We start from the raw sequence: 26,247 nt of genomic DNA on the forward strand, positions 1-26,247 counted from the left end.
ATGAACATATTAAAGAGTAGATTGGACATTGTTGAAGAAAAAATTTATGTACTAGAAAACAGTTCTTGGGAAATTATCCAGAATGTCAAAAGATAGCAAATATGAAAGGAATTTGAGAATAAATGAGGATAGAATGAGAAGGTACAAGAATAAAAAGGAAAGAGAAAATTGAGGAAAGGCAGTATTTGAAGAAATTTTGACTGATAATGTGAATTGAAGAAAACATGAATTGGTGTGGATAGTAGATAAAAGTAAATTCTCTTCTTTTGCCTGCTCCTTCCCTCATCCTCAGAAAACCCCAGAGAATTATAGAGTAAATGGTGGAAGAAACCTCGGTCCATAAATGCCACTGTGAAACTAACTTCCCCACTATCCTGTGGTTTATAAGATTTAAAATTTTTTGGTGGCCATGAACAACACAGTCATGCTCAGATAGATGAGCATGGGCTGGAAGAAGCACAAGCTGGAATCAAGATTGCTGGGAGAAATATCAATAATCTTAGATATGCAGATGACACCACCCTTATGGCAGAAAGTGAAGAGGAACTAAAAAGCCTCTTGATGAAAGTGAAAGAGGAGAGTGAAGAAGTTGGCTTAAAGCTCAATATTCAGAAAACTAAGATCATGGCGTCTGGTCCCATCACTTCATGGGAAATAGGTGGGGAAACAGTGGAAGCTGTGTCAGACTTTATTTTTGGGGGCTCCAAAATCACTGCAGATGGTGATTGCAGCCATGAAATTAAAAGACGCTTATTCCTTGGAAGAAAAGTTATGACCAACCTAGACAGCATATTAAAAAGCAGAGACATTACTTTGCAAACAAAGGTCCATCTAGTCAAGGCTAGGTTTTTCCAGTGGTCATGTATGTATGTGAGAGCTGGACTGTGAAGAAAGCTGAGCGCCGAGAAATTGATGCTTTTGAACTGTGGTGTTGGAGAAGACTCTTGAGAGTACCTTGGACTGCAAGGAGATCCAACCAGTCCATCCTAAAGCAGATCAGTCCTGGGTGTTCATTGGAAGGACTGATGTTGAAGCTGAAACTCCAATACTTTGGCCACCTCATGCGAAGAGTTGACTCATTGGAAAAGACCCTGATGCTGGGAGGGATTGGGGGCAGGAGGAGAAGGGGACGACAGAGGATGAGATGGCTGGATGGCATCACCGACTCGATGGACATGAGTTTGAGTAAATTCTGGGAGTTGGTGATGGACAGGGAGGCCTGGTGTGCTGCGATTCATGGGGTCGCAAAGAGTTGGACACGACTGAGTGACTGAACTGAACAAGAAATTGGGAAAGCTGAGAAGACCCTCCCCAATATTTGAAGTAAGAAAAAGTTTACTGTAGGCGTGTAATGCTCCATTCTTTGATAGAGAAGTGATGGAATAGATGCGTGTTTTTTGAAACCTATATTGCTCTGTTCTGTTTCTGTGAGGCTCAAGCACCCTCGTTGCTTTCTCCTTCACTGAAACGTTCGAGCTGTTCTAGGCTCTGAGGGCAGATATGTTTGTGTTGGGATTGAGAATGAAACGGTCATGGATTCAGCTGCCTCAACCATTCATCATTTGTGAGAGAGTCTAGGTTAGACTGCTTCCTCGTCTACTCTTGATCAATGTATTTGTTGACTCTGGGCTTAGAGACTTAGAGACCCTAGAGAACAGGGGAGAATCATTTTAAGAGGCTATGTTTTCTTTCCTCTGCTCTGATTTCTCAATCAATTCTTTCCTACTGCTTTCTCTCTGCCTATAATTTGTCAAGTTTCTAGTCTGCTGGTGGAACCTTAACTTGGTTTTTTAGTGTTATTATTGTGTCATTCTTAAAAGTACATACATGTTATTTATTAGGTGTGTAGGGTGGAGGTGGGGGAATATGTATTGCCACTTAAGAGGGATAATGAGATAAAGGGTAGGCAGGTGCACATATTCATTTTTCTATATTGAATCAAACATGATGACTAAATTAAAAACCCTGTAATTAAGACTAGTAGCCCACATAAAATAGTGTTCTTATTAACATGAATAAACTTTCATTAAGTAAGAACTGACTATAATCTTTACTTTCCATAGTTACTGTTGAAAGTATAAATTTAATCAGATGTCTGAAATCTTTACATAAAAGCTGTGACTCCCTGCTAATTGGTTGGGCCCATCTCAAACTGTAAGCTGTTGAGTGTATAAAAATGGATATTTATAGGTATATAGGAAAGGCAGGAGGAAGATTAGATTTCAGGAGTAGTAGACTCAAGAGTCTAAGTTGATCTAACATGAGATTGACTCATTTTAGAACTGAGAAATACCTTTTTATCTCCAAAGTTTTAGACTTATTTAACACCTGACATTTTAGATTCCAAGTATTATTATCTGAATATCAGTATCTAAAGGTCCTGTTATTTCACATGTCCTTATGTTTCATTTTTTTTTCTTTTAGGTCTCTTTTATTCAGAACCTTGTATTTTGTGTAGAAAGAGTTTACCGGGTACCTGACTTCGGTGTCTGGGAAAGAGGAAGCAAATATAATAATGGCAGCACAGAGCTGCATTCGAGGTAATTTGCTGATTTCTGAGTGTTTTGTTTTCTATTTTTGATTTGAATGTGTGGAATGTGAATGAAAATCAAAGAACTAGATTGGAACTCTGGTTTCTGTGTAGTTTTCATCTCTCTTTTTTTCTATATATTAATGTAATTCAGGTGAAATTCACTTAAAATTAAAGGAAGAGTCTCCTCTCAGTACCCATTAACAGATGTAAGAAAAGAGCATATGAGTGTCTTCGCCAGCTTCACACTGTGTCAGGACATGCATATCAGTATTCAGTCTAAGACTTGACCTTTCTGTTCAACCAAGTCATTTTCTTTTTCCTCTTTGAAATGACACTGTTTGAAAGGTCAAGTACATTAAAATTGCCAAACAGCAGTTGTAAATGCATCGCATCTAAAATTCCTTTTCATGTTATAGAGCTGATTTTTATCCCAATGAGAGTTACTCACACCCTTTATATTTTGTTTAACTAAAAAACGTAGCTCAGTTAGTCCTATCCATTTCACACTAAAAAGTTTAATAATCTAAAGGTTATCAGCTGTAGGTCAGTTTAGATCATCAAGACTTAAATGAAGTAGAGAAACAGTTTAGGAAACACTGGTTAAGAGAAATCTGCAGCACAATACTTTTTTGAATAGAAGGAATAATGACAGACAAAAAGATTAAGTTGATTCTAAAATCTGCTCCAGATCACTTGCCGTATAACATCTCTGCCTCAGTTTCCCTCTTTTATAAAATGAAGATAATAATGTATTCTACTTTATAAGTTGTAATGATTGAGTTGATATTTATCAGAAATTTGAATAATGTGTAAGTAAACATTGAAATGAAAGTAGTCACATTTAAGAATATTTTATTTTATTTTTTTTGGGTTTTGTCATACATTGATATGAATCAGCCATAGATTTACACGTATTCCCCATCCCGATAAGAATATTTTAATAACAGATTGAAATAAAAAGGATTTTTTGTTAAACTCTGGTCAACTAACATACAAACTTTTCTATAAGTTTTATGATTCATATGAGGCATGTTTATACAGAGTAGAATAGTAACAATGTGTAAGGAAGACAATAAAGGAGAGAAATAATTCAGAAATTAAATTCAGGCAAATACTAAATATAGCAAGAAAATATATTTTAGCTATAAGTTCTCAGCGTTCCAAATTATGAGTCAAATTCAAGACAGTGTATAAGATTGGAAAAGGTGATTTTTTAAAATTTGCCTTTTCAGTAGTTATTTATCAGGTCCCTTTCTGCTTTTTAATAACTATTTAATATATTGCAGTGTGGTCCCACTGACATTTTCTATATAAAATATTTAGAGTAGGGTTTTTTCAGTTTATAAAAACTATGGTAAACTCAGAAAGACTCTTGGGTAAAAGTTACCATTAATCTTAGAAAGTGACGGTGTTGGGAAGTCGCTTGGCAGGCTACTGTCCACGGGGCCACAAAAGAGTCGGACAGGACTTAGCAACTAAACAATGACAGTGAAAAAAGAGAGACTCTAACTTGTTCTCCTGTAACTGAGGTGCCCGTCTTTAGACGGAATCATTAAGGATTTTATTTCAAGTCTTGGAAAATCATTAAGTGATGTTCTTTGCTACCTTTTGCATGCAAAATTAACCTTAATTGTAGCAGGCCAATTTTATTCAAACGGATGGGAAATGAAGTTTGCTATTTAGCTTTGCATGGTGCGTTTTATATATTTAACACTCATCTTCTAATTTTCCATGGTATAATGCTGTAAATAACTTAAAATTTTTTTTCCACAATGCTTTTTAGCTCAGATACTCACAGGCCTGTTTCAGATCTGTCACCTCTGCTGACAGTGTCTAGTTTGAAACTGCAGGAGCCCTGAGCCCTGTGGCTCTCATGGATGTAGTGTATGCCGTGGTGGTGGGAGGCTGGTATCTTTCTGTGCCCATGCCAGGGAGTGGAATGTAGAGCTGCTGCTGGCAGGGATTAAGTCCCAACTCTTAGTCTGTTGCTGTAAGACTTCCCAGAACTATCCGATCCTAGTTAATTATCTGATCCTAGTTTCTAGTTGGCTCTGATCCAAGGACTTCTTACTGCAATATCCTTGTTATATTCTTAAGTTATTCTCATAGTTTTGAAAAGCCTGAAACAGTATATAGCAATTCTTGCTAAAAGTGCTCACACTGCCCTTTGCCTTCTAACTTTCTTTGCCAGTCTCTGTCTCTGTGCTGTGCAGTTCTCCTTAGCAGGAATCGGAGCACAGTCTGTTGCCTTGACGATCACTAGGGTCTTGTGCTCACTGGCTTGGTAAATGTCCCTTTCTTCCTTTGCCACACACTGTGTGCATCCCTTCTGAACTGCATCTTGGTCAAAAATGATTACTGCCCCTAGGTCCCTGAAACCCATACACATAGTGTTCTAAGGATAGAGGCTTCCCCTTCAGCTTCCATGCTCAGCGGTTCTCTAGTAATTTTAAACCCTGGCACTACAGTTACAGGGTAAGTTTTATTTAGCCCATGCAGGAAGCATTACTGCCTTTTTACACAGGAGGAAACTGAAGTTTAGAAGACTTGGTGATTTTTTTCCCCCTCCATTCCTTAAGTGATACAGATCAAAGGTAATGGAGCCGGAACTAAATTCCAGGTGGCTGGCTTCAAAATCCAAAGGTATTTTTACTGTATCATGTTGTAATTTAATGTCGTAAAAAGTTTTCCTAAAGTTGGAAAGAACAGCAAGGTGTACCACCTTGGTGACATTTTGCTAAGTTTCAAGGATATCTTTGCTTAGCAATCACTAAAGCTTGATTTAGCCTAATGCCTTTGTCATTCCCTTCCTAATCTGCCCTTTTCAGCCCCAGGTTTGCCCATATCTGTTTTAGTCCAAATTCTTGAATTATTTAGCATTTCTTAGATAAGCTTCAGAACTTTTTTCTAAAAAGTGATCTCATTACATTTAACCATTTAACCCATTCTTGCAGCATCCTCATACTTTTCAGGATTTGGTAAAAGAATATATTGCTCTAAGCTCAGTGTAACTGAATGTTTCCTGAGCAACCATTCCCTGCTCTCCTGATTTTTCTGTTCATCTGACTTTTCCTTGAACAACATACTCCTTTTAGTTTCTCCTAGGGTGTCTAGAACTATTTCAAATAATTCTCCTTTCTTCTTCTGTTTATTCTCTAAGTCTTATAATAAATTTCCTTACATTTCAAAATCTCATATTAATATTATTTGATTTAATTGCATTTTCCTTCATGTGTTAGTTACCTACTTATTATAACACAAATTCTTTTTTTGAAGATATTAAATCTTTTATTGATTATACCTGATAAGGATGATACACAAGCTCCATTCCCATCTATAACGTTATTTGGTACCATAATTCAATTTAAATATATCACATAGGATGTGCCAACAGTCATTAATAACCAAAAACCTCCATGACTTTGCATGGGTGGCTCTTTTAAAGGTGAACTCCAGTTCACAGCACAGTAACTGTCAGTTCAGCTACAACAAGGATCTGAAGACAAAAGCTTCTCCACCAAAGCAGATTGTAAATAAATTTTGAGTGGAACCTGGCATCACCCTGAAAGAATTCTAACTTTACACAGCACATTTTTAAAAAAAAAAAAACTACATTAAAACCCTTTATTGGAATACTTTACACTTTCCATAAAATAGAAACCAAAATAACCTGTTACACAATTAATCACAAATACAGTCCTCAAGATTTTTGCTCATATACATGATATTGTCTAAAACATGTCTTCTTTGTAGCAACTAGGCCCTGCTACCACTGTGCTTGGCTGAGTTCACAAATCTGTTGTAACCTATCACTTCTCTGGCTCTCCTTTCCTGCTAAGCTCTGTTTCCTGGCAGTAATTAAAAGCTTCTTCCACTGTCATAGGGACTGCTGCTACTGGAACTACCTTAGCCACCTTGGTTTCCTGGTTTGGCAAAGTATTGGCCTCCACCACCATAGGAGCCAGAACTTCTGCCTCCAAAGTTTCCTCCTTTCATGGGTCCAAAATTTGAAGATTGATTATTGTAATTGCCAAAATCATTGTAGCTTTCGCCACCTCCAAAATTGCTTCCATCATTACCAAATCTGTTATAGCCATCCCCACTGCCACCGGTATCCACCACCACCATGGCTGCCATCAAAGTTTCCAGACCACTTTGACCTCTTTGGTTGGATGAAGCACTAGCCATCTCTTGCTTAGGCAAGCCTTGATAGGGCTTTTCTTTCTTCGCAGTTGTGGCCATTCACAATGTGGTATTTCTGAATGACAGTGTTGGCTATGGAATCATGGTCATCAAAGATTACAAAAGCAAAGCCTCTCTTTCTGCCACTGCCTTGGTCAGTCATGATTTCAGTCACTTCAGTTTTCCCCTACTATTGTAAATAATTTCTCAGGTGATGTTCTTTGGTGTCTTTAATGCCACCAACAAAAATCTTTTTCACGGTTAAGTGGACACCAGCTCTTTGAGAATCTTCTCTTGAGACGGTCTCTTAGGTTCCACAACTCTTCCATCCACCGTGTGTGGCCTTGCATTCATGGCTGTGTCCACCTCCTCTGCAGAGGCATATGTGACAAACCCACAGCCTCTGCAGCACTTGGTATTTGGATTCCTTATTACCACACAGTCTGTGAGTGTTCCTCATTGCTCAGAATGGCTCCTCAGACGCTCATCATTTGTTTCAAAGCTAAATCCTCTGACGAAGAGCTTTCGCAGCTGTTCAGGCTCTTTGGGAGACTTTGACTTAGACATGGTGGCAGTGGAAGGGGAAGACTTCAACAATGCTTACTCAGTGGCATCCACAGGTAGAAAATATAACACTTAATTCTTAATCCCCAGAGTTACATATACAGGTGGTCTTTTTAGCTGTTCCATGTTAAATTCAGTATTTTAATTTTAAAATTTTCCCTTCCTCATTTATGCAAGGCTGTTTTTACTCCTTGGGGCTACCTTTAAACACTTTAAGCCAAAACTGTTTTGGAGAAGAGAATGAGCTGTGCTTAGTCACTCAGTCATGTCTGACTCTTTGCCACCCTATGGACTGTAACCCTCCAGGCTGCTCTGTCCATAGGGACAGTATTCTCCAGGCAAGAATACTGGAGTTGGTTGCTATGCCCTCCTCCAGGGGATCTTCCCAAGCCAGGGATCAAACCCAGGTCTCCCTCATTGCAGGCCGATTCTTTACTGTCTGAGCCACCAAGGAAGCCCATGTATACTGGAGTGGGTAGCTTATCCTTTCTCCAGGGGATCTTCCTGACCCAGGAATCAAACTGGGGTCTCCTCCATTACAGGTGGAGAAGAGATGAGTCCTCGGTAAAATATGAGTTGAATCTCAAGCCTAACTTTAAATTTTTTGGCTATTGGAAAGCAAAAAGGAAAGTTGTAATAACTTAGTAATGTAGATATATATAATCAACCCTGAATATTCATTGGAAGGACTGATGCTGAAGCTGAAGCTCCAGTTCTTTGGCCACCTGATGCAAATAGCTGACTTGTTGGAAAAGACCCTGATGCTGGGAAAGATTAAGGTCAGGAGGAGAAGGGGATGACAGAGGATGAGATGGTTAGATGGCATCACTGACTCAATGGACATGATTTGAGCAAACTCTGGGAAGTACTGAAGAACAGGGAAAATCTGGCATACTGTAGTCCATGAGGTTGCAAAATCAGACATGACTTAGCAGCTGAACCACAATTTAGCAGCTGAAAGACATTAACAATGCCCAAATGGAAAGATTATTATAGATATGTGAAAGTGAAAGTTGCTCAGTCATGTCTGACTCCTAGCAACCGCATGGACTATACAGTCCATGGAATTCTCCAGGTCAGAATACTGGAGTGGATAGCCATTCCTTTCTCCAGGGGATCTTCCCAACCCAGGGATCAAACACGGGTCTCCCACTTTGCAGGCAGATTCTTTACCAGCTGAGCCACAGTGGAAGCCTAGGAATACTGTAGTGGGTAGTCTATCCCTTTTCCAGTGAATTTTTCCCAACCCAGAAATCAAACTGGAGTCTTCTGCATTGCAAGTGGATTCTTTACCAACTGAGCTATCAGGGAAGCCCATTATAGATAAATATCCAGAAGGAAAGATTATTGGGGTTTTGTGGGGGGATTACAATTTTTGTTCTATTCTCTAAGCTTCTCCAATAAAGAAGACTATCACAAAAATATCTGATAAGTAACCATCATAACATCAGTTTAAGGTATTTTAGTGACCATTTTATTTCATGTAGTACTTGTTATTTAAAGTAACTACTTACTCTTCTTAAGTCATTTCTGATGTTCTAGTCATTGAGCTATAACACAGGCAGTTATCCATCCATTCTGCTTCATTTTATGTATTTTTCCTGTACTGAACAATCCATGAACAGCCATTAAAACCATAGTACTGTAAAGTCCTTTTTTTCAGGAAGTATGATTGGGCACCTCAGGGACTTAAAGCATAATGTTAATGAATATGAGATTGTGAATTCAGTTTCCATGCTTGCCAGCTAACTTTTTGGATTCCATGGTGTGTTTTAAATCACCTAGTCCAAACCCATTATCTTTTCTGGAGAAGCTTTCGTTTATGCAATAAATCACTTTATTAAAAACTATCTCCCAGGTAAACACTTTTAGTTCCTGTAAGTAAATGTAAGGTAGCACCTTTAAAGAACCAAATTGGTGAATGCTCCGTTGGTAATTGTCACGTAAATAGCTTGCTGTTGCCAAAGATTTAAATAACCAGTCAATAATAAATTAACATATATGTGAATTTCAATTGTCCCATTATTCAACCAATTGCATTGGTAAAGAAAATTGAAATGGTAAGAACTTGACCTTTACTATAATCCAGATACAATGTTTCTTTCTTTTGTAGTGCTTTATTTAGAGGACAGTTTCCAAATTCATCCCTCAGCTGTCTTTCTGCACCATTTTTAAACTTAGAATGAACCTTGTGCACTGGGGACTAACAGAGAACTCCTTGGACATTGAGAACACATCCTTAAGCAATAAAATTAATTGGCAGCAAATGTTTTTGCATGCATTGTCAGAGTATATGATTCCTATGGCTCTTCTAACCCTTAGGTTCTAAGAATTTAGAATTCTTACGCAGGTACTGTTTGGTTTCCATTTGGACTATTCAAGGATAGGTATGATTGTGCAGGGTGCGCATGCAGTTAGAAACCTGCCTTAGATTCTTTTCTTGCTACCTACTGTTTCAAGTAAAGCATCCCAAACTTAGAAGCATAAAACAGCAGAACAACAATCTTTTACTATTGTTAACTCTCATGGTTCAGAGGGTTGACTAGGCTAACTAGGGTGGTTCATACTTAGGGTCTCATGTTTGCCATCAATTGTGGCTGAGGCTAGAGTCAACTTTGAAAACTTCCTCACTTGGGTATCAGAGTGTTGACTGGGACTTCAGCAGGAACACTTATATGAAGTTTTTCCATATAGATTCCGCACATTGTGGTAGCTAGGTTCCAAGGTTCAGTGTCCCAAAACTCAACAGGCCAGATGGAAGCTATATCTTTTTATGACCTAGCCTTGGAAGTCATGCAGCATAACTTTCACTACATCCTATCTGTTAGAGTCAATAAGATAAGTGAGGGGAATTAGACTCCACCTTTTGATAGAAGGCAAAGATTTTGCAGACAAATTTAAACTAGCACATATTCTTCATTTGGACTTTGTTCCTCCAGGTTGTAGGCCTTGTCATTTTTCTAAAGTGACTTTGGCTATGAAAAGAGACCATGCCCCTTCTCTCAAGCATACTAGCGAGTACCACATGGATTGTTTTGAAATTTGTTCATCCTGTGGAAGTATGAGGTACTTCTTCACTGAAAGTGAAGTGCTGGACTGCAGATTTGAGTCAGTAGCGTGTGCGTGCTAAGTTGCTTCAGTCTTGTCCGACTCTTTGTGACTCTTTGGGTTGTAGCCCTCCAGGCTTCTCTGTCTATGGATTTCTTTAGGCAAAAAGTGCTGGAGTGGGTTGTCTGCATGGCAGACCCAGGGATCAAACCCATATCTCTTACATCTCCTCCATTGGCAGGTGAGTTCTTCATCACTAGGGTCACCTGGGAAGCAATACCAGATTATTGGCTTAGTTGTTCTTGAGAACCAGGGTAAAATGGTTTGCATATATTGTAGTAGGGAAGAGAGTTTTCACCAAAGAAAAAGTAAGGATGCATTTGAAAGTCACTTACATTCAATCTCTCAGAACTTAGTTTCCTCACTTTTAAAGTAGAGGGGATTAACAAAAGAAATGCAAGACTTGTACATCAAAAACTATAAAATATTGTTGAAAAAAATTAAAGAAGACATCCAAGAATGGAAAGATATCCTGTGTTCAGTGTGTGCTCAGTCACCTCTGACCCTTTGCCACCCCATGGACTATAGCGCTATACCACCAGGCTCCTCTGTCCGTGGAATTTTCTGGGCAAGAATATTGAAATGGGTTGCCATTTCCTACTCCATGGTGATTCAGTGTAATCCATAACAAAACTTTTTTTTCTTTTTTTTTTTTTGTAGAAATTGGCAAACTAATCCTAAAATTTGCATGGAAATGCAAGGAACTCAGAATAGCCAAAACAACCCTTCATAAAGAACAAATTTGGAAGATCCACACTTTGCAACTTCAAAGTTTACTATAGTAATGAGCTTACTGTAGTTACAGTAATCTGCTACAATAATTAAATAGTGTGGTACAAGTATAACAAGAGACAGATATTAGTGCAGTAAACTTGATGATCTAGAAAGAAACCCATACATGTATGGTCAGTTGATTTTCACAAAGGTGCAAGGATAATTGATAGAGGAGAATATAGTCTTTAGCAAATGGTGCTGGGACAACTGGATACAAAAGAATGAATTTGGGTCCCTACTTCATGTAGTATATAATAACAAAATTAACTGGAAAAGGATCAATGACCTAATAGTAAGAACTAAAATTATAAAACTCTTAGAAGAAAACATAGTTGTAAATGATTGTGACCTTATCTGGGATGAATGAATGTCCAGTAGTTCAACTGGTGGGTAGTTACATGTTTTGATTTTAAAGAAACTGCAAGACTATTTTTGAGAGTCCCATATTGCTTTACATTCCTACTAGCAATGTATGATGTCATGTCTCTGAATCTTTGCCAGCATTTGGTGTTATCACTATTTTTTACTTTATTTACTCTGATTTGTTTGTAGTGGTAGCTTATTGTGGTTTTAATTTGCATTTCCTAATGGATAATGATATTGGATGTTTTCATGTGATTATGTATCATCTGCATCTTCAGTGAAATATCTCTTCATGTCTTTTGCTCTTTTTCTAATTGGACGGGTTTTTTTCATTGTTGATTTTTGAGAATTCTTTATACATAAATAATTCTTGATACTAGTCCTTTAATTCTGTGTTTTGCAAATATATTCTCTTAGTCTGTAGCTTGGGTGTTTTTTTTTTTTTTTGGTTAGAGCAAGCTTTCAATTTTAATGAAACCCAGTTTATAAATTTTTTCTTTTATGGATTGTGCTTTTGGTGTAAATTCTGACAACTCTGCGTAACCTTGATTCTGATGATTTTCTCTGATGGTTTGTTTTATGAAAGTTACATAGTGTTGTGTCTTATATTTAAGTTCATGATCTATTTTGAGTTAATTTTGTATAAGGTATGATGTTGAAGGTTTTTTTTTTTTGATGCATGTCCAGTTACTCTAGCATCATTTGTGTTTGTTGAAAGGACTGTCTTTCCTCCATTGAAATGCCTTTGTGCTCTTGTTGAAAATAAAATGGACATATTTATATTGGACTGTTTCTGGGTTCTATATGTCTATTCCTCTGCTAATACCACCAATATGATCCTGTGAATTTCCTTCTTTAGGCTATTAATATGGTGGACTGTGTTGATTAATTTCTGATTATCGAACTGGCTTTTTATCCCTAGACTAAACCTCACCTGGTCAGTCATGGGGATAATTCATTTCACATACTGCTAAATTCTACTTGCTAATTTTTAAAAAGATTTTAATGTCTGTAGTCATGAGAGATATTGGCCTATAGATTTCTTTTTGTGCATTGTCTTTGTTTTGTTTTGGTATCAGGGTAATGCTAGCTTCAGTTAAATTAACTCTGAAGTGTTTTTTCCCCACTCTGTTTTCTGGAAGAGATTGTATAGAATTGGTGTCAATTTTTCTTTAAATGTTTGGTAGATTTCTTCAGTGCAATCATATAGGTATGGAGAGGTTTTTTTTTTTTTTTACCATTTGAAAATTATGGATTCAACTTCTTAACAGTAATGGGTCTATTCAAATTATTTCATATTGAATGAGTAGTGATAGTTTTGTTTTTCCAGGAACTGACTCATTCCTTTTAATCTATGTATGTTGAATTGTTCAGAGTATTTGCTCATTATCCTTTTGATATCTACAATGTCTGTAGTGTTATCTCCTATTCTATGCCTAATATTGGTCATTTGTGTCTTATTTCTTTGTCAGGCTTCTGTCAATTTTCTTTAACCCTTTAAAAATTAGTTTTTTGTTCCACTGATTTTTTTCTTTCTTTTTTTTTTTTTACCCTGTGGATGTGGGTATGTCGATTGTCATTGTTTTCTGTTATCTGTGTTATTTCCTTCTGTTTGCTTCAGGTTTATTTTGCTCTTTTTCTAGCTTCAATTAAATTGGGATTAGATAATTGATTTGAGGCTTTTCTCTTTGCTTATATATTCATTTAGTTCTATAAATTTCCCCTCTCAGTATAACTACTATTGTAGTTATCCTACACAAATTTTGATGTTATATTTTCATTTTCATTCTATCCATTGTATTTTTTATTTCACTTGAGATTCTTCTTTCATTCATGTCGATTATGTAGACAGGTATATATTGTTTTCTTTACAAGTGTTGGCAGATATTCCTGTTGTTCTATTATTGATTCCAGTTTGATGCCATTGTGATCAAAGAGTACAGTAGGATTTCAGTTCTTTTATAGTCTTGAGATTTTGTTTATGGCCAAGATAGGATCTCTTGATGTTGGTGTGAGCACTTGAAAAAAAAAAAGTATACTCCTGTTATATAGAATTGTATTCATTGATTTGTCCTGCTAAAACAAAGTACCATAGACTGGGTAGCTTAAACAATAGGAATTTATATATTCTGGAGTCTGAAGTGTCTAAGATCAAGTTGCCAGACATCTCTGTTCTCTGGTGAGGACTTTCTTCTGATGCCATGTCCTTTCATGCCAGAGAGGGAGACAAAGCAAGCTCTCTGGTCTCTCTTCTTAAAGAGATACTAATCCTGGGACTTCCCTGGGGGTCCAGTGATTAAGACTCCATGCTTTCACTGCAGGGGGCACAGTTCCATCCTTGGTCAGGGAAGTAAAATCCCACATACTGTGTGACTCAGGCATACTAATTCCATCATTCATAGGGGCTCCATATTCATGACCTAATCTAAGCCTAATCACCTTCCAAAGGCTCCATCTCTAAAATACTACCTCTCTGGGTTGGGACTTCAAAATATGCTTTCCTTTGAGATTGATGGTTACATGATACTTCTTTTTTAAATCCTTTTACTTTCATCCTGTCTATATTATTATATTCAAAAAGAGCTTCTTGTATACAGTTGGGTCATGTTTTTAGATCAACTCTGCCAATCTTTCTTTTAATTGCCATGTTTAGACTTTTACATTGAATGTTAATATATGTTTTGGTTTACATTTGCCATTTTATCTTTGTATTTATTCTTTTTTTCATTTCTCTTTTTCTTTTTCCTACCTTCCTGTTGGTTCTAAAACATTTTTTAGAATTCCATTTTGATTATCTATAGTGGTTTTGAATGATCTTTTTTTATGGCTTTTCAGTGGTTGTTCTGGTATTACTATATATACATATGAACTCAGTATATTAATGCCATCATTTTATCAGGTAGAGGGATTATAGAAACTTTACCTTCATATGTGTCTTGTTACCCTCCCCCATTTGTAATCTAATTATATTAAATATTTCCTCCATACACATTTAGAACCACAGTGTTATAACTTTTGCTGTAACTATCAAACATAATTTGTAAAACTCAACAGGAGAAAAGCCTATTGTATTTACTAGTAGTTTTGTTTACCATTTTCTAATTATCTAGCATTTCCTTTCTGTTTTGAGAACTTACTTCTGTCATATTTTTAGGGTAAATCTGCTTATGACAGACCTCTTACTTTTCCTTCATCTGGGAATGCCTTGCTTAAATAAATAAATATATAGAATATATTTACTGGTATAAGATTCTGGGTTGACAGTTCCTTCTTTTAATGCTTAAAAACTCTTATGTCACATCCTTTTAGCTTTGTTTTTTTTTTTTTAATAAGCAGTTCACTGTTATTTAATTGCTTTTCCCCTGTAGACATGTTTCCTTTGGATACTGTCAAGATTTTTCTTTTTCTTTAGTTTGCAGAAGTTATGATGTGTCCTGAATGGGTATTTTCATTTTATTTTGTTTGAGTTTCACTTAGCTTTTTGTCTTTTGCTAACTGGGGAATTTTCTGCCATTGTTTCAGATGCTTTTTTTTTTCTTTAAGCTTCATCCTTTTTTTTTTTTCTTGTTCAGGAAGCCCAGTGACATGAATGTTAAATCTTTGGGACTTCAGTCCCACAGGTCTCTGAGATTCTCTTCATTTGTTTTGTTGTCTTTTCTCTTTTTTGTTCAGACTAGATAATTTCTATTGTTTTGTCTTTCAGGTTAGTTGTTCTTTCTTCTGTCTCCTTCATCCTATTCACTGAGCTTTTTGTTTTGATTATTGTATTTTTCAGTTCTAAAGACTTTGCTGAGATTTCCTATTTCATAGCTGAGCCTTTTTCTTTTCATTTGTTTCACTCATACTCATAATTGCCCACTGAAGCCTTTTCATCACGACTGCTTTAAAGTCTTTGTTAATTTTCACATCTCTCTTCTCTCAGTATAAGTATGTATTGATATAGATAGATAGCTTTTATTCATTTTGAATAGTTCTGGTTCTAGATATGATGAGTGATTTTTTTTTAAATTAGTTCCATCACTTCATGGCAAATAGATGGGGAAACAATGAAAACAGTAGCTGACATTTTTGGGGGGGGGGGCTCCAAAATCACTGCAGATGGTGATTGCAGCCATGAAATTAAAAGATGCTTACTCCTTGGAAGGAAAGTTATGACCAACCTAGACAGCATATTAAAAAGCAGAGACATTACTTTGTCAACAAAGGTCCATCTAGTCAAGGGTATGGTTTTTCCAGTGGTCATGTATGGATGTGAGAGTTGGATCATGAAGAGAGTTGAGCATCAAAGAATTGATGCTTTTGAACTGTGGTATTGGAGAAGACTCTTGAGAGTCCCTTGGACTGCAAGGAGATCCAACCAGTCCATCTTAAAGGAGATCAGTCCTGGATGTTCACTGGAAGGACTGATGTTGCGGCTGAAACTTTGGCCACCTGATGTGAAGAGCTGACTCATTGGAAAAGACCCTGATGCTTGGAAAGACTGAGGGCAGGAGGAGAAGGGGATGACAGAGGATGAGATGGTTGGATGGCATCACTGACTCAATGGGCATGAGTTTGGATAATCTCCGGGAGTTGGTGATGGATAGGGAGGCCTGGCATGCTGTGGTTCATGGAGTTGCAAAGAGTCGGACATGACTGAGCCACTGAACTGAATTCAACTGAACTGATGAACATTTAAGATATTATAAGACAGTGGGTTTTATTTTTTATTTTAGTCGTATTTTTTTGACACCACCCTGGCAGGGGAAGAGTCTAAACACATCACCCCATTACTGCTAGTTTTTTGTGTATTGTTGACACCCAATATAGAGACTCCACATTACTGCTGGATCTGGGTTGTCATGTCTAGCTCCCCAGTAGGCTTCAATTAATATCTCCCTGTCTGGGAAGGATAGAAGTATTATTACCTCAGTACTAATTTCCAGGCAACCTTCACTTACATGACAAGGAAAAGGGTGTGGCCTCTTTATAATTGGGCATTCATGTGAGTTTTAATTGTCCACTGGACTTCCTCTAGTGCCATCCTCAGAGGAAGGGGAGATTCACCTATTTACTGGTGGGTAGGAATGAAAGTCTAGGCTGTCCGTGTGATGTCCACTGACACTGAGGTGTGAGAATAGAGACTTTTTACCGTCCATCGGGAATGCAAGTCTTGATTTCTTCCTTGGGTTTTTCTGACACCACTACAACTGAGTTGGTTGGATGTTGGGTCCAGTTCCTCATTATAGTCTCAGGAGCATAGAAATCTAAATTTCCCACTCAGTGTATACAAGAGTGGGTGGGGATAGAGTCACAATTTTTTTGACTGGTTATGGTCTAAAAGTTTTCCATTTTGCTAGGTTGCTCTTTTCCTGGTCCATTGGCTTTTGCTGGTTTTTTTTTTTTTTTTAATTTCCTAGTTGTTGGTTTATTCGGCTCTAAGTCTGGTATATATCTGAGGCAAAAGGAAAAAAAAATGCAAAAGGGAAACTCAGGAGACTCCTTATACTGCTGTTCCTGGAATCCCGAGGTTCCTAGGCAGTCTGCCTTCTCACTATCCTTTTGAGCCTTTTTATATTTGTTTATGTTATGTCTAGTAATAGTTGTAGTAGTAGGTGTTCAGTCATATGTGACTGTTTGCAACCCCATGGACTGTAGCCCACCAGACTCCTTTGTCTATGGGATTCTCCAGGCAAGAATACTGGAGTGGGTTGCCATTCCCTTCTCCAAAGAATCTTCCCAACACAGGGATTGAACCTGAGTCTCCTGCATTGTAGGCAGATTCTTTACTGTCTGAGCTACAGGCAAGTCTCTTATTTTATGTCTAGGGTTTTTTTTTTTTTTTTTTTTAAATTTTTTTATTAGTTGGAGGCTAATTACTTCACAACATTTCAGTGGGTTTTGTCATACATTGATATGAATCAGCCATAGATTTACACTTATTCCCCATCCCGATCCCCCCTCCAGGGAAAATTATGTCTACTTTGCCTTCCCTTTCATGTGTTTTTTAATTTTTTTTCAGTTCTTTGTTCCTTTTTATTGTCAAATAGTATCCCATTATACAGATAAACCACAGTTTGGTTTATCCATTTTCTGTTGATGAACATTTGGTTTGTTGACAGTTTGGGCTATTAAAATAAAGCTGTTGTGAACATTTCAATACAGCTCTTTTTGTTAATATATGTTTTTATTTCTCTTGGAAAATACATAAGAGTAGAATTCCTGAGTTATATAATAAGTGTTTTAACATTTTAAGAAACTGCCAAACTGTTTTTTGAAAGGAATTTACCATTTTTCATTCCTACCATTCATACCTGCCATCAAACGGCAGAAACTTCAATTGCTCCACATCTTTATCTATACTTGGTATTGTTAGTATTTTTTAAATTATTCTTATGAATATGTGGTAATTTTAATTTTTATTTTCTGTTGACTAATTTTATGAAACAACTTTTCATGTACCGTTTACTTTCATATATCTGCATTTTGAAGTGTCTGTTAAAATCTCTTTCTCATTTTTAAAGTGGGTTGTTTGTATTCTTACTGAGTTGTTAAAGTTCTTTATATATTCTAGATTCTTTTGTGAGATATGGGTTTTTTCTTTTTTTACAAATTTTTTTTTACAGAGTTCAACTTGCCTTTTAATTTTATTAATGGCATGTTTATTATGGCATGTAATAAATGGCATGCCATTTATCAATGGCATGTTTTGAAGATCAGATGTTAATTCTGATGAAGTCTAATTTATCAAAATTTTTATGATTAGTTCTTCATTGTGTCTTAGAAATTTTTTCCACTACAAAATTGTGAAGAGTTTTTTCCTAGGTTTTGTTCTAAAAGATTTCTAGTTTTAGCTTTTACATTTAAGTCTATGATCTATTTCAAATTACTTTTGTGTAGTATGAAGCAAAGATATAGTACTTCACTATTCCAGTACCATTAAAGGCTATTCTTTCTGCATTGGCTGTTTGATCATGTATATATGGGTCTATTTCTAGACTGTCTTATTGATTTACATGTCTGCCCTGATCTGTACTATATTGCCCTATATTGCACTGGTAATTGTTGCTTTATGCTAAATTGTGAAATCAAGTTGTTCTTCAACATTTTTTCTAAAGGAATAACTAGCTTTATTTAAATCCAAGAAAAACTATTCTGCCCTACACAGATTGTTCTTATCTTTTCAGAAATGTTTTCTTTTACCAGCATCATCATGGAGCTCTTCTACCTCTGAAGTAGTCCTTCAGATTTGCTCTCCTTTAAAGAAAACCTTTCTACTGTCCCAGGACATTTTCACATTTATTTTAGAATTAGCTAGTCAGTTTTTACAAAAAATGCCTGTTGACACTTGATTGTGATTGCATTGAATCAATAGATCATTTTGAAGATAACTGATACTTTAATGATCTTCAATTTTCCGATTCATGAATGTGGGACATCTCTTTGTTTAGGTCTTTTTAATTTTTTCATAACTGCTTTTCAGTGTTCAGGTCTTGCACATATTTTGTTAAAGTTATGCTAAAATATTTTGAGTTATTTCATGTTATAGTGATACTTATTTTTAATGTTAAATTTCCAAGTGTCTATGGCTAGTGTGTAGAAATAAAATTCATTTTGATAGTGAATTTGTCTCCTGGGACCTTGTTGTTGCTTAGTCTCCAAGTCATGTCCGACTCTTCGCGACCCCAGGGACTGCAGCATGCAAGACTTTCTGTCCCTCACCATCTCTTGGAGTTTGCCTAAGTTCATGTTCGTTGAATCGGTGATGCCATCCAACCATATCATACTCTGTTGCTGTTTTCTCCTTCTGCCTTCAACCTTTCCCAGCATCATGGTCTTTCCAATGAACTGACCATTCGCATCAGATGGCCAAAGTACTGGAGCTTCAGTATCAATCTTTCTAATGAGTATTCAGTGTTGGTTTCATTTAAGACCAAATGGTTTGATCTCCTTGCTGTCCAGGGGACTTTCAAGAGTCTTCTCCAGCAGCACAGTTCAGTTCTTTGGCAGTCAGCCTTCTTAATGGTGTAGCTCTCACATCTGTACATGCCTACTGGAAAGACCATAGCCTTGACTGTATGGACCTTTTTGCTTCCAACACACTGTCTCGTTTTGTCATAGCTTTCTTGTCAAAAAGTAATTATCTTCTAATTTCATAGCTGCAGTCATCATACACAGTGATTTTAGAGCCCAAGAAGAGGAAATCTGTCACTTCTTCTACCTTTCTCCCTTCTATTTGCCATGAAGTGATGAGACTGGAGGCCATGAACTTAGTTTTTTTAATACCGAGTTTTAAGCTGGCTTTTTCACTCTCCTCCTTCACTCATCAAGAGTTTCTTTAGTTTCTCTTTGCTTTCTGCCATTAGAGTGGTATCATCCGCATAGTACATTTTTGTTGATTCTTAAGGACTCTGGAAAATTCTTCAAGAGAGGGAATACCAGACCACCTGACCTGCCTCCTGAGAAATCTGTATGCACATCAAGAAGCAACAGTTAGAACTGGACATGGAACAACAGACTGGTTCCAAATAGGAAAAGGAGTAAGTCAAGGCTGTATATTGTCACCCCACTTATTTAACTTACATGCAGAGTACATAATGAAAAATCCTGGGCTGGATGAAGCACAAGCTGGAATCAAGATTGCAGGGAGAAATATCAATAACCTCAGATATGCAGATGACACTACCCTTATGGCAGAAAGCGAAGAAGAACTAAAGAGCCTCTTGATTAAAGTGAAAAAGAAAAGTGAAAAAGTTGGCTTAAAACTCAACATTCAAAAAATTAGTATCATGGCATCTAGTCCCATCACTTCATGGCAAATAGATGGGGAAACTGTGAGAGACTTTATATTTTTGGGCTCCCAAATCAGTGCAGATTTTTACTGCAGCCATGAAATTAAAAGATGCTTACTCCTTGGAAGAAAAGTTATGAACAACCTAGACAGTATATTACAAAGCAGAGTCTTTACTTTGCCAACAAAGGTCCATCTAGTCAAAGCTATGGTTTTTCCAGTAGTCATGTATGGATGTGATTGTTGGACTATAAAGAAAGCTGAGCACCAGAGAATTGATGCTTTTGAACTGTGGTGTTGGAGAAAACTCTTGAGAGTCCCTTGGACAGCAAGGAGATCCAACCAGTCCTTCCTAAAGGAAATCAGTCCTGAATATTCATTGAAAGGACTGATGTTGAAGTTGAAACTCCAATACTTTGGCCACCTGATACAAAGAACTGACTCATTTGAAAAGACCTGATGCTGGGAAAGTTTGAAGGTGGAAGGAGAAGGGGACGACAGAGGATGAAATGGTTGGATGGCATCACAGACTCAATGGACATGAGTTTGAGTAAGCTCCATGAGTTGGTGATGGACAGGGAAGCCTGGTGTGCTGCAGTCCCTGGGGTTGCCAAGAGTCAGGCACAACTGAGTGACCGAACTGAGCTGAAGGATTTTCTGTGTCTGTGATTATATAACCTGTGGATAAAATCCTGTAGTCCGAGTCACGTACCTTTGTACTTTTAACTTATGTAATAAAAACAAAAAAATCTGTTCTTTGTCTTAGCTCATGTTTGAGTTTCTGGATTTCACTTTATTGCTATAAACTGCATTGCTTTATCACTTCCAAGGTATTTTAATACTTAAAATAGGCCCCTGAAAGTTAATGTGTCAAAATTTTCTTAGGTGTGTCAATTAGGTAGGACATTGAATTATAGTTTTTTTGTTTTATTCACTGTGCCATCCACCTGATCACTATCTCCATAGATTAATTATCCTTTTTAAAAATTGAAGTATAGTTGGTGTACAATATTATGTAAGCATTAGGTATGCAACACAATTTTTAAATTCACAATTTTTAAAGTTTCTGTTTCATTTAAAGTTATAAAACATTGGCTGTATTCCTTCCCATTCATGTATTTTAAAAGGTTTCCCAACTAGTTACTATTCTATAGTAAAATTAATGCTTACTTGAGAACATTTCATGTAAACAGCCCATAGAAAATGTAGATCATGATAAGATGAATAGCTTAGGATAGTGGTTCTCAGATTTAAAGTGCATTCAAGCACCTGGAGGGCTTGTTAACACCCCATTCCCAGAAAGCAGTGAGAATTGGCAAGCTTCCAGGTAATGCTGCTGCTCTGAGAACCACACTTTAATAATCACTGCTTTAGAGGAATGATGACAGATCATTAATTTTAAATGATTAATGGAATATGCAGTTGCTTTGAGGAAAAGACAAAAAATTGCAATAAGTAAACTAGATATTAGATCTAAAATATTTAAAGGTTGGTATTTATAAGATGATAGTTTCATATTTGTAATGAAATTTGGGTCCTCCCATTTTTCAGCACTATCATATGAGATATCTGAGAGGCCAAAGAAGTATACATTTTATTACAAAGAGAAGAATATAGCAAAAAATCAGAGGTATGATGATCCTTTGATCTGTGAGCATAAAATAATGCCATCTCATTGGACCTTACGCAAAGAGTATTTGAATGGGTATATTAAACACTGCTCTGTGGCAAGTGCATGATATGCAAAATCTTTTCTAGGACTCAGAATTGACATGAGAAAAGCTCTATTCATTGATCTGAATGATGATGCCCAGCCTGGTATTACCATGCAAATATCATCATACTACACTTTCTTCTAAACTTAATCATTTTTTCCCCTTGAGTTAGTGAATATAAGTGATACTGGAATTAAGACTACTCCCATCAATAGTATGACCATTTGTCTAAATCTTGGTGAACTTAGAAATATTTTCCCCTGGAGATCGCTAACATAAGGAAGAAAAATTAACATAGTGAAATGTCAGGCTGAAGTCTATTAGACATTATTCTTGGGAAGTTGTTATAAGTGTTAATAAAAATACTTGCTTGTGAATATTCATCAGATAACAGTTATTCTTTTATAGACAAATACATCAGAGTTATAAAATATTTCCTTTTCTCTTCTAGCTCTGTTGGCTTAGCAAAAGCAGCTCTAGAAGCAATTAATGGATTCAACCTCTTTGGCAACCAGGTAAAAAAATAGCAATAGCAACAACAAACTTTATTTTTTTGATTGCATGTTTAATTAACTTGGCCATTTATTAACCAAGTCATTCATCATGATCAGAGAATGTCTGGAATTTACATAGCAGCCCATGGTTGAACAACCTTTCCTTTGAATATGATTTGCATCTTAAATTTTAGTTTTCTAACAAAAAAAGATTGCTTAATTTAACAATAAAACTCTTGATAAAGAATTTTCATTTTCCAAGTTCAGTAGCTTTTCTCTCTAGTCTTTTGTTCAACTTTCAAAATTTTTATATATTCCTTGCATTATGTACTAAATATTTTACTTGTCAGTTCCCTTGTTGGTTTCAATTTAACGTATATAGATGTATATTTCATGCAGAGGGGAAATTTGCTTCAGATGTGCAGCCAAGGAATTGGAAATTGGGATCCTAGCTTAACCCTCAACTGACTGTATTCATTTGTCTAAATCTCATTTTCTTTGAGACAAAGGGAAACCCTGAGGATTGCCTTAAATTTTTAACTGATTTCTGCACCTAATCAAGTGACCATGGATTGAGTTGTAAATGGAAGGAATAATATGCAGTAATACTGGTTATTTCTCTGGATCAAGAAGTAGACTAATTTTCTTTAGCGATTTCTGTAAAGATACTCATATAGGATAAATGCAAGGAGAAATACACCAAGACACAGACTAATCAAACTAACAAAGAATAAACACGAAGAAAGAACTTAGAAGAAAGAACTTACAAGCAGCGAGGGAAAAGCAACAAGTAACATACAAGGGAAATCCCATACTGTTGACAGCTGATCTTTCAGCAGGCCAGAAGGGAATGACAGGATACATTTAAAGTACCAAAAGGGAAAAATCTACAACCAAGATTACTTTACCTGGCAAGGATCTCATTCAGAATTGATAGAGAAATCAAAAGCTTTACAGATAAGCAAAAATTAAGAGAATTTAGCACCACCAAACCAGCTTGCCAGCAAATGCTAAAGGGATTTCTATAGGCAGGAAACAAGGAAAAAACCTACAAAAACAAACACAAAACAATTAAGAAAATGTCAGTTGCTCAGTTGTTTCATTCGTATTCAACTCTTTGCAACCCTATGGACTGTAGGCCTCCAGACCCCTCTCTCCATGGGATTCTCCAGGCAAGAATACTGGAATGGGTTGGCATGCCCTTCTCCAGAGGGTCTTTGCAATTCAGTGATTAAACCTGCATCTCTTACATCTGTAGCATTGGCAGGCAGGTTCTTTTCAACTAGTGTCACCTGGTAAGCCCCATATCAATAATTACTTTAAATGTAAATGGATTAAATGCTCCACCCAAAAGACACAGACTGATTGAATGGATACAAAAACACCCATAAATATATTATCTACAAGAAACCAACTTCAGACCTAGAGACACATACAGACTGAAAGAGAGAGGGTAAAAAGGATATTCCATACAAATGGAAATAAAAAAGAAGCCAGAGTAACAATTCTCATGGGCGTCTCTGGTGGCTCAAATGGTAAAAAATCTGCCTGCAATGTGGGAGACCTGGGTTCAATCCCTGGATTGGGAAGATCCCTTGGAGGAGGGCATGGCATCCCACTTCAGTATTCTTGCCTGGAGAAATCCCATGGGCAGAGGAGCCTGGTGGGCTACAGTCCATGGGGTTGCAAAGATTCAGACACAACTGAACAACTAAACACAGCACATCAATGCTCATATCAGACAAAACAGACCTTAAACTAAAGAATCTTAAAAGAGACAAAGACACTACATAAACATCAAGGGATCAGTCCAAGAAGAACACATAACAATTTTAAATATTTATGCACACAACATAGCAGCGAGCACCTCAGTACATAAGGCAAACACTAACAGATATAAAAGGGGAAATTGACTGTAACACAATAATACTAGGGGGCTTTTAACACCCCACTTAACACCAGTGGACAGATCATCAAAACCGAAAATTAATAAGGAAACACAAGCCTTAAATTACACATTAGATCAGATAAACCTAATTGATATCTTCAGGGCATTCCATTCAAATGCAGAAGAATACATTTTCTTCTCAAGTGCACATGGAACATTCTCTAGGATAGACCACATCTTGGGTCACAAGTCAAGCCTCAGTAGATTTGAGAAAATTGAAATTGTGTCAAGCATCTTTTCTGACCTCAATGCTATGAAACTAGATATCAATTACAGGGAAAAAACTGTAACAAACACAAGCACATGAAGATTAAACAACACAAACACATGGAGATTAAGCAATATGTTTATAAATAACCAACAGGTTACTGAAGAAATAAAAAGGGAAATCAAAAATTCTTAGAAACAAATGACAATGAAAACACAATGATGGAAAACCTATGGAGTGCAGCAAAAACAGTTCTAAGATGAAAGTATAGCAATACAAAAAACAAGAAAAACATCATATAGACAGTGTAACTTTACAGCTAAAACAACCAGAAAAAGAAGAACAAAAAGACCCCAAAGTTAGTAGAAGGAAAGAAATCATAAAGATGAGAGCAGAAATAAATGAAAAAAGAAATGAAGGAAACAACAATAAAGATTAATAAAACTAAAAGCTGGTTCTTTGAAGGGAGAAGAATCAAATCAGCACAATTAGAAACGAAAAAGGAGAGGTTACAGCAGACAACACAGAAATACAAAGGATCGTAAGAGACTATTATGAGCAACTATATATGCCAACAAAATGGACAACCTTGAAGACAAGAACAGAGTCTTCGAAAAGTTCAACCTTCCAAGACTAAACTAGGAAGAAATAAATATTATGAGCAAACCAATGACAAGCACTGAAACTGTGATTAAAAAATTTCCCCAAAACCAAAACCCCAGGGCCAGCTGACTTCACCAGTGAATTTTATTCAACATTTAGAGAAGAGCTAATACCTATCCTTCTCAAACTGCTCCAAAAAATTGCAGAAGAAGGAGCACTGCCAAACTCATTCTATGATGATTTCAAAACCTGGTATCAAAACCAGACAAAGACATCACAAAAAAAGAAAATTACAGGCCAGTAACACTGATGAACATAAATGCAAAAATTTTCAACAAAATTCTAACAGGCAGAATCCAACAACACATTAAACATGTAGTATGCTATAATCAAGTTCTGTTTTTCCCAGGGATGCAAGGATTCTTCATTATATGCAAATCAATCAATGTGATATACTGTATTAACAGATTGAAAGATTAAAAACCATATGATCTCAATAAATGCAGAAAAAGCTTTTGACAAAATTCAGCACTCATTTATGACAAAAAACTCTTCAAAAAATGGGCATAGGAGGAACCTACCTGAACATAATAAAGGCCATATATGATAAACCAACAGCAAACATTATTTTCAATGGTGAAAATCTGAAAGCATTTCCTCCAAGATCAGGAACAAGACAAGGGTGCCCATTCTTGCCAATGTTATTCAACATAATTTTAGAAGTCCTAGCCACAGCAGTCAGAGAAGAAAAAGAAATGTAAGGAATCCAGATTACAAAAGAAGTAAAACTCTCAGTTTGCAGATGACATGATACTGTAAGAACACCGGGACAAGACAAAGGGGCGCCAGAGTATCAAAAGGCTTTTATTGGGCAATCGCTCCCGGCAGAGCTCCCACGCGCGAGCAAGGGAAAAAACGGGAGTCTGCAATCCGTGGGGAGGCGGGGCAACACCTATATACCCCGGCGAATACGGAAGTGGCGGGA

The 26,247-nt window shown here is 36.7% G+C and overlaps 1 protein-coding gene across 4 annotated transcripts in view; it reads left to right on the top strand.

Annotated features, from left to right (window-relative positions):
- The window catches only part of PHKB (phosphorylase kinase regulatory subunit beta), a 225,342-nt gene that overhangs the window by 72,246 nt on the left and 126,849 nt on the right, over positions 1 to 26,247 (top strand). For all 4 annotated transcript variants that reach the window (XM_043898383.1, XM_043898384.1, XM_043898385.1 and 1 more), the window contains 2 exons: positions 2,425 to 2,540; positions 22,461 to 22,524. In XM_043898383.1, coding sequence (XP_043754318.1) covers positions 2,425 to 2,540; positions 22,461 to 22,524 — 180 coding nt within the window. The remainder of the gene's footprint in view (positions 1 to 2,424; positions 2,541 to 22,460; positions 22,525 to 26,247) is intronic.

Source organism: Cervus elaphus, chromosome 4 (genome assembly GCF_910594005.1).
Source record: "Cervus elaphus chromosome 4, mCerEla1.1, whole genome shotgun sequence".
In the NCBI taxonomy this organism is placed as follows: domain Eukaryota; kingdom Metazoa; phylum Chordata; class Mammalia; order Artiodactyla; family Cervidae; genus Cervus; species Cervus elaphus.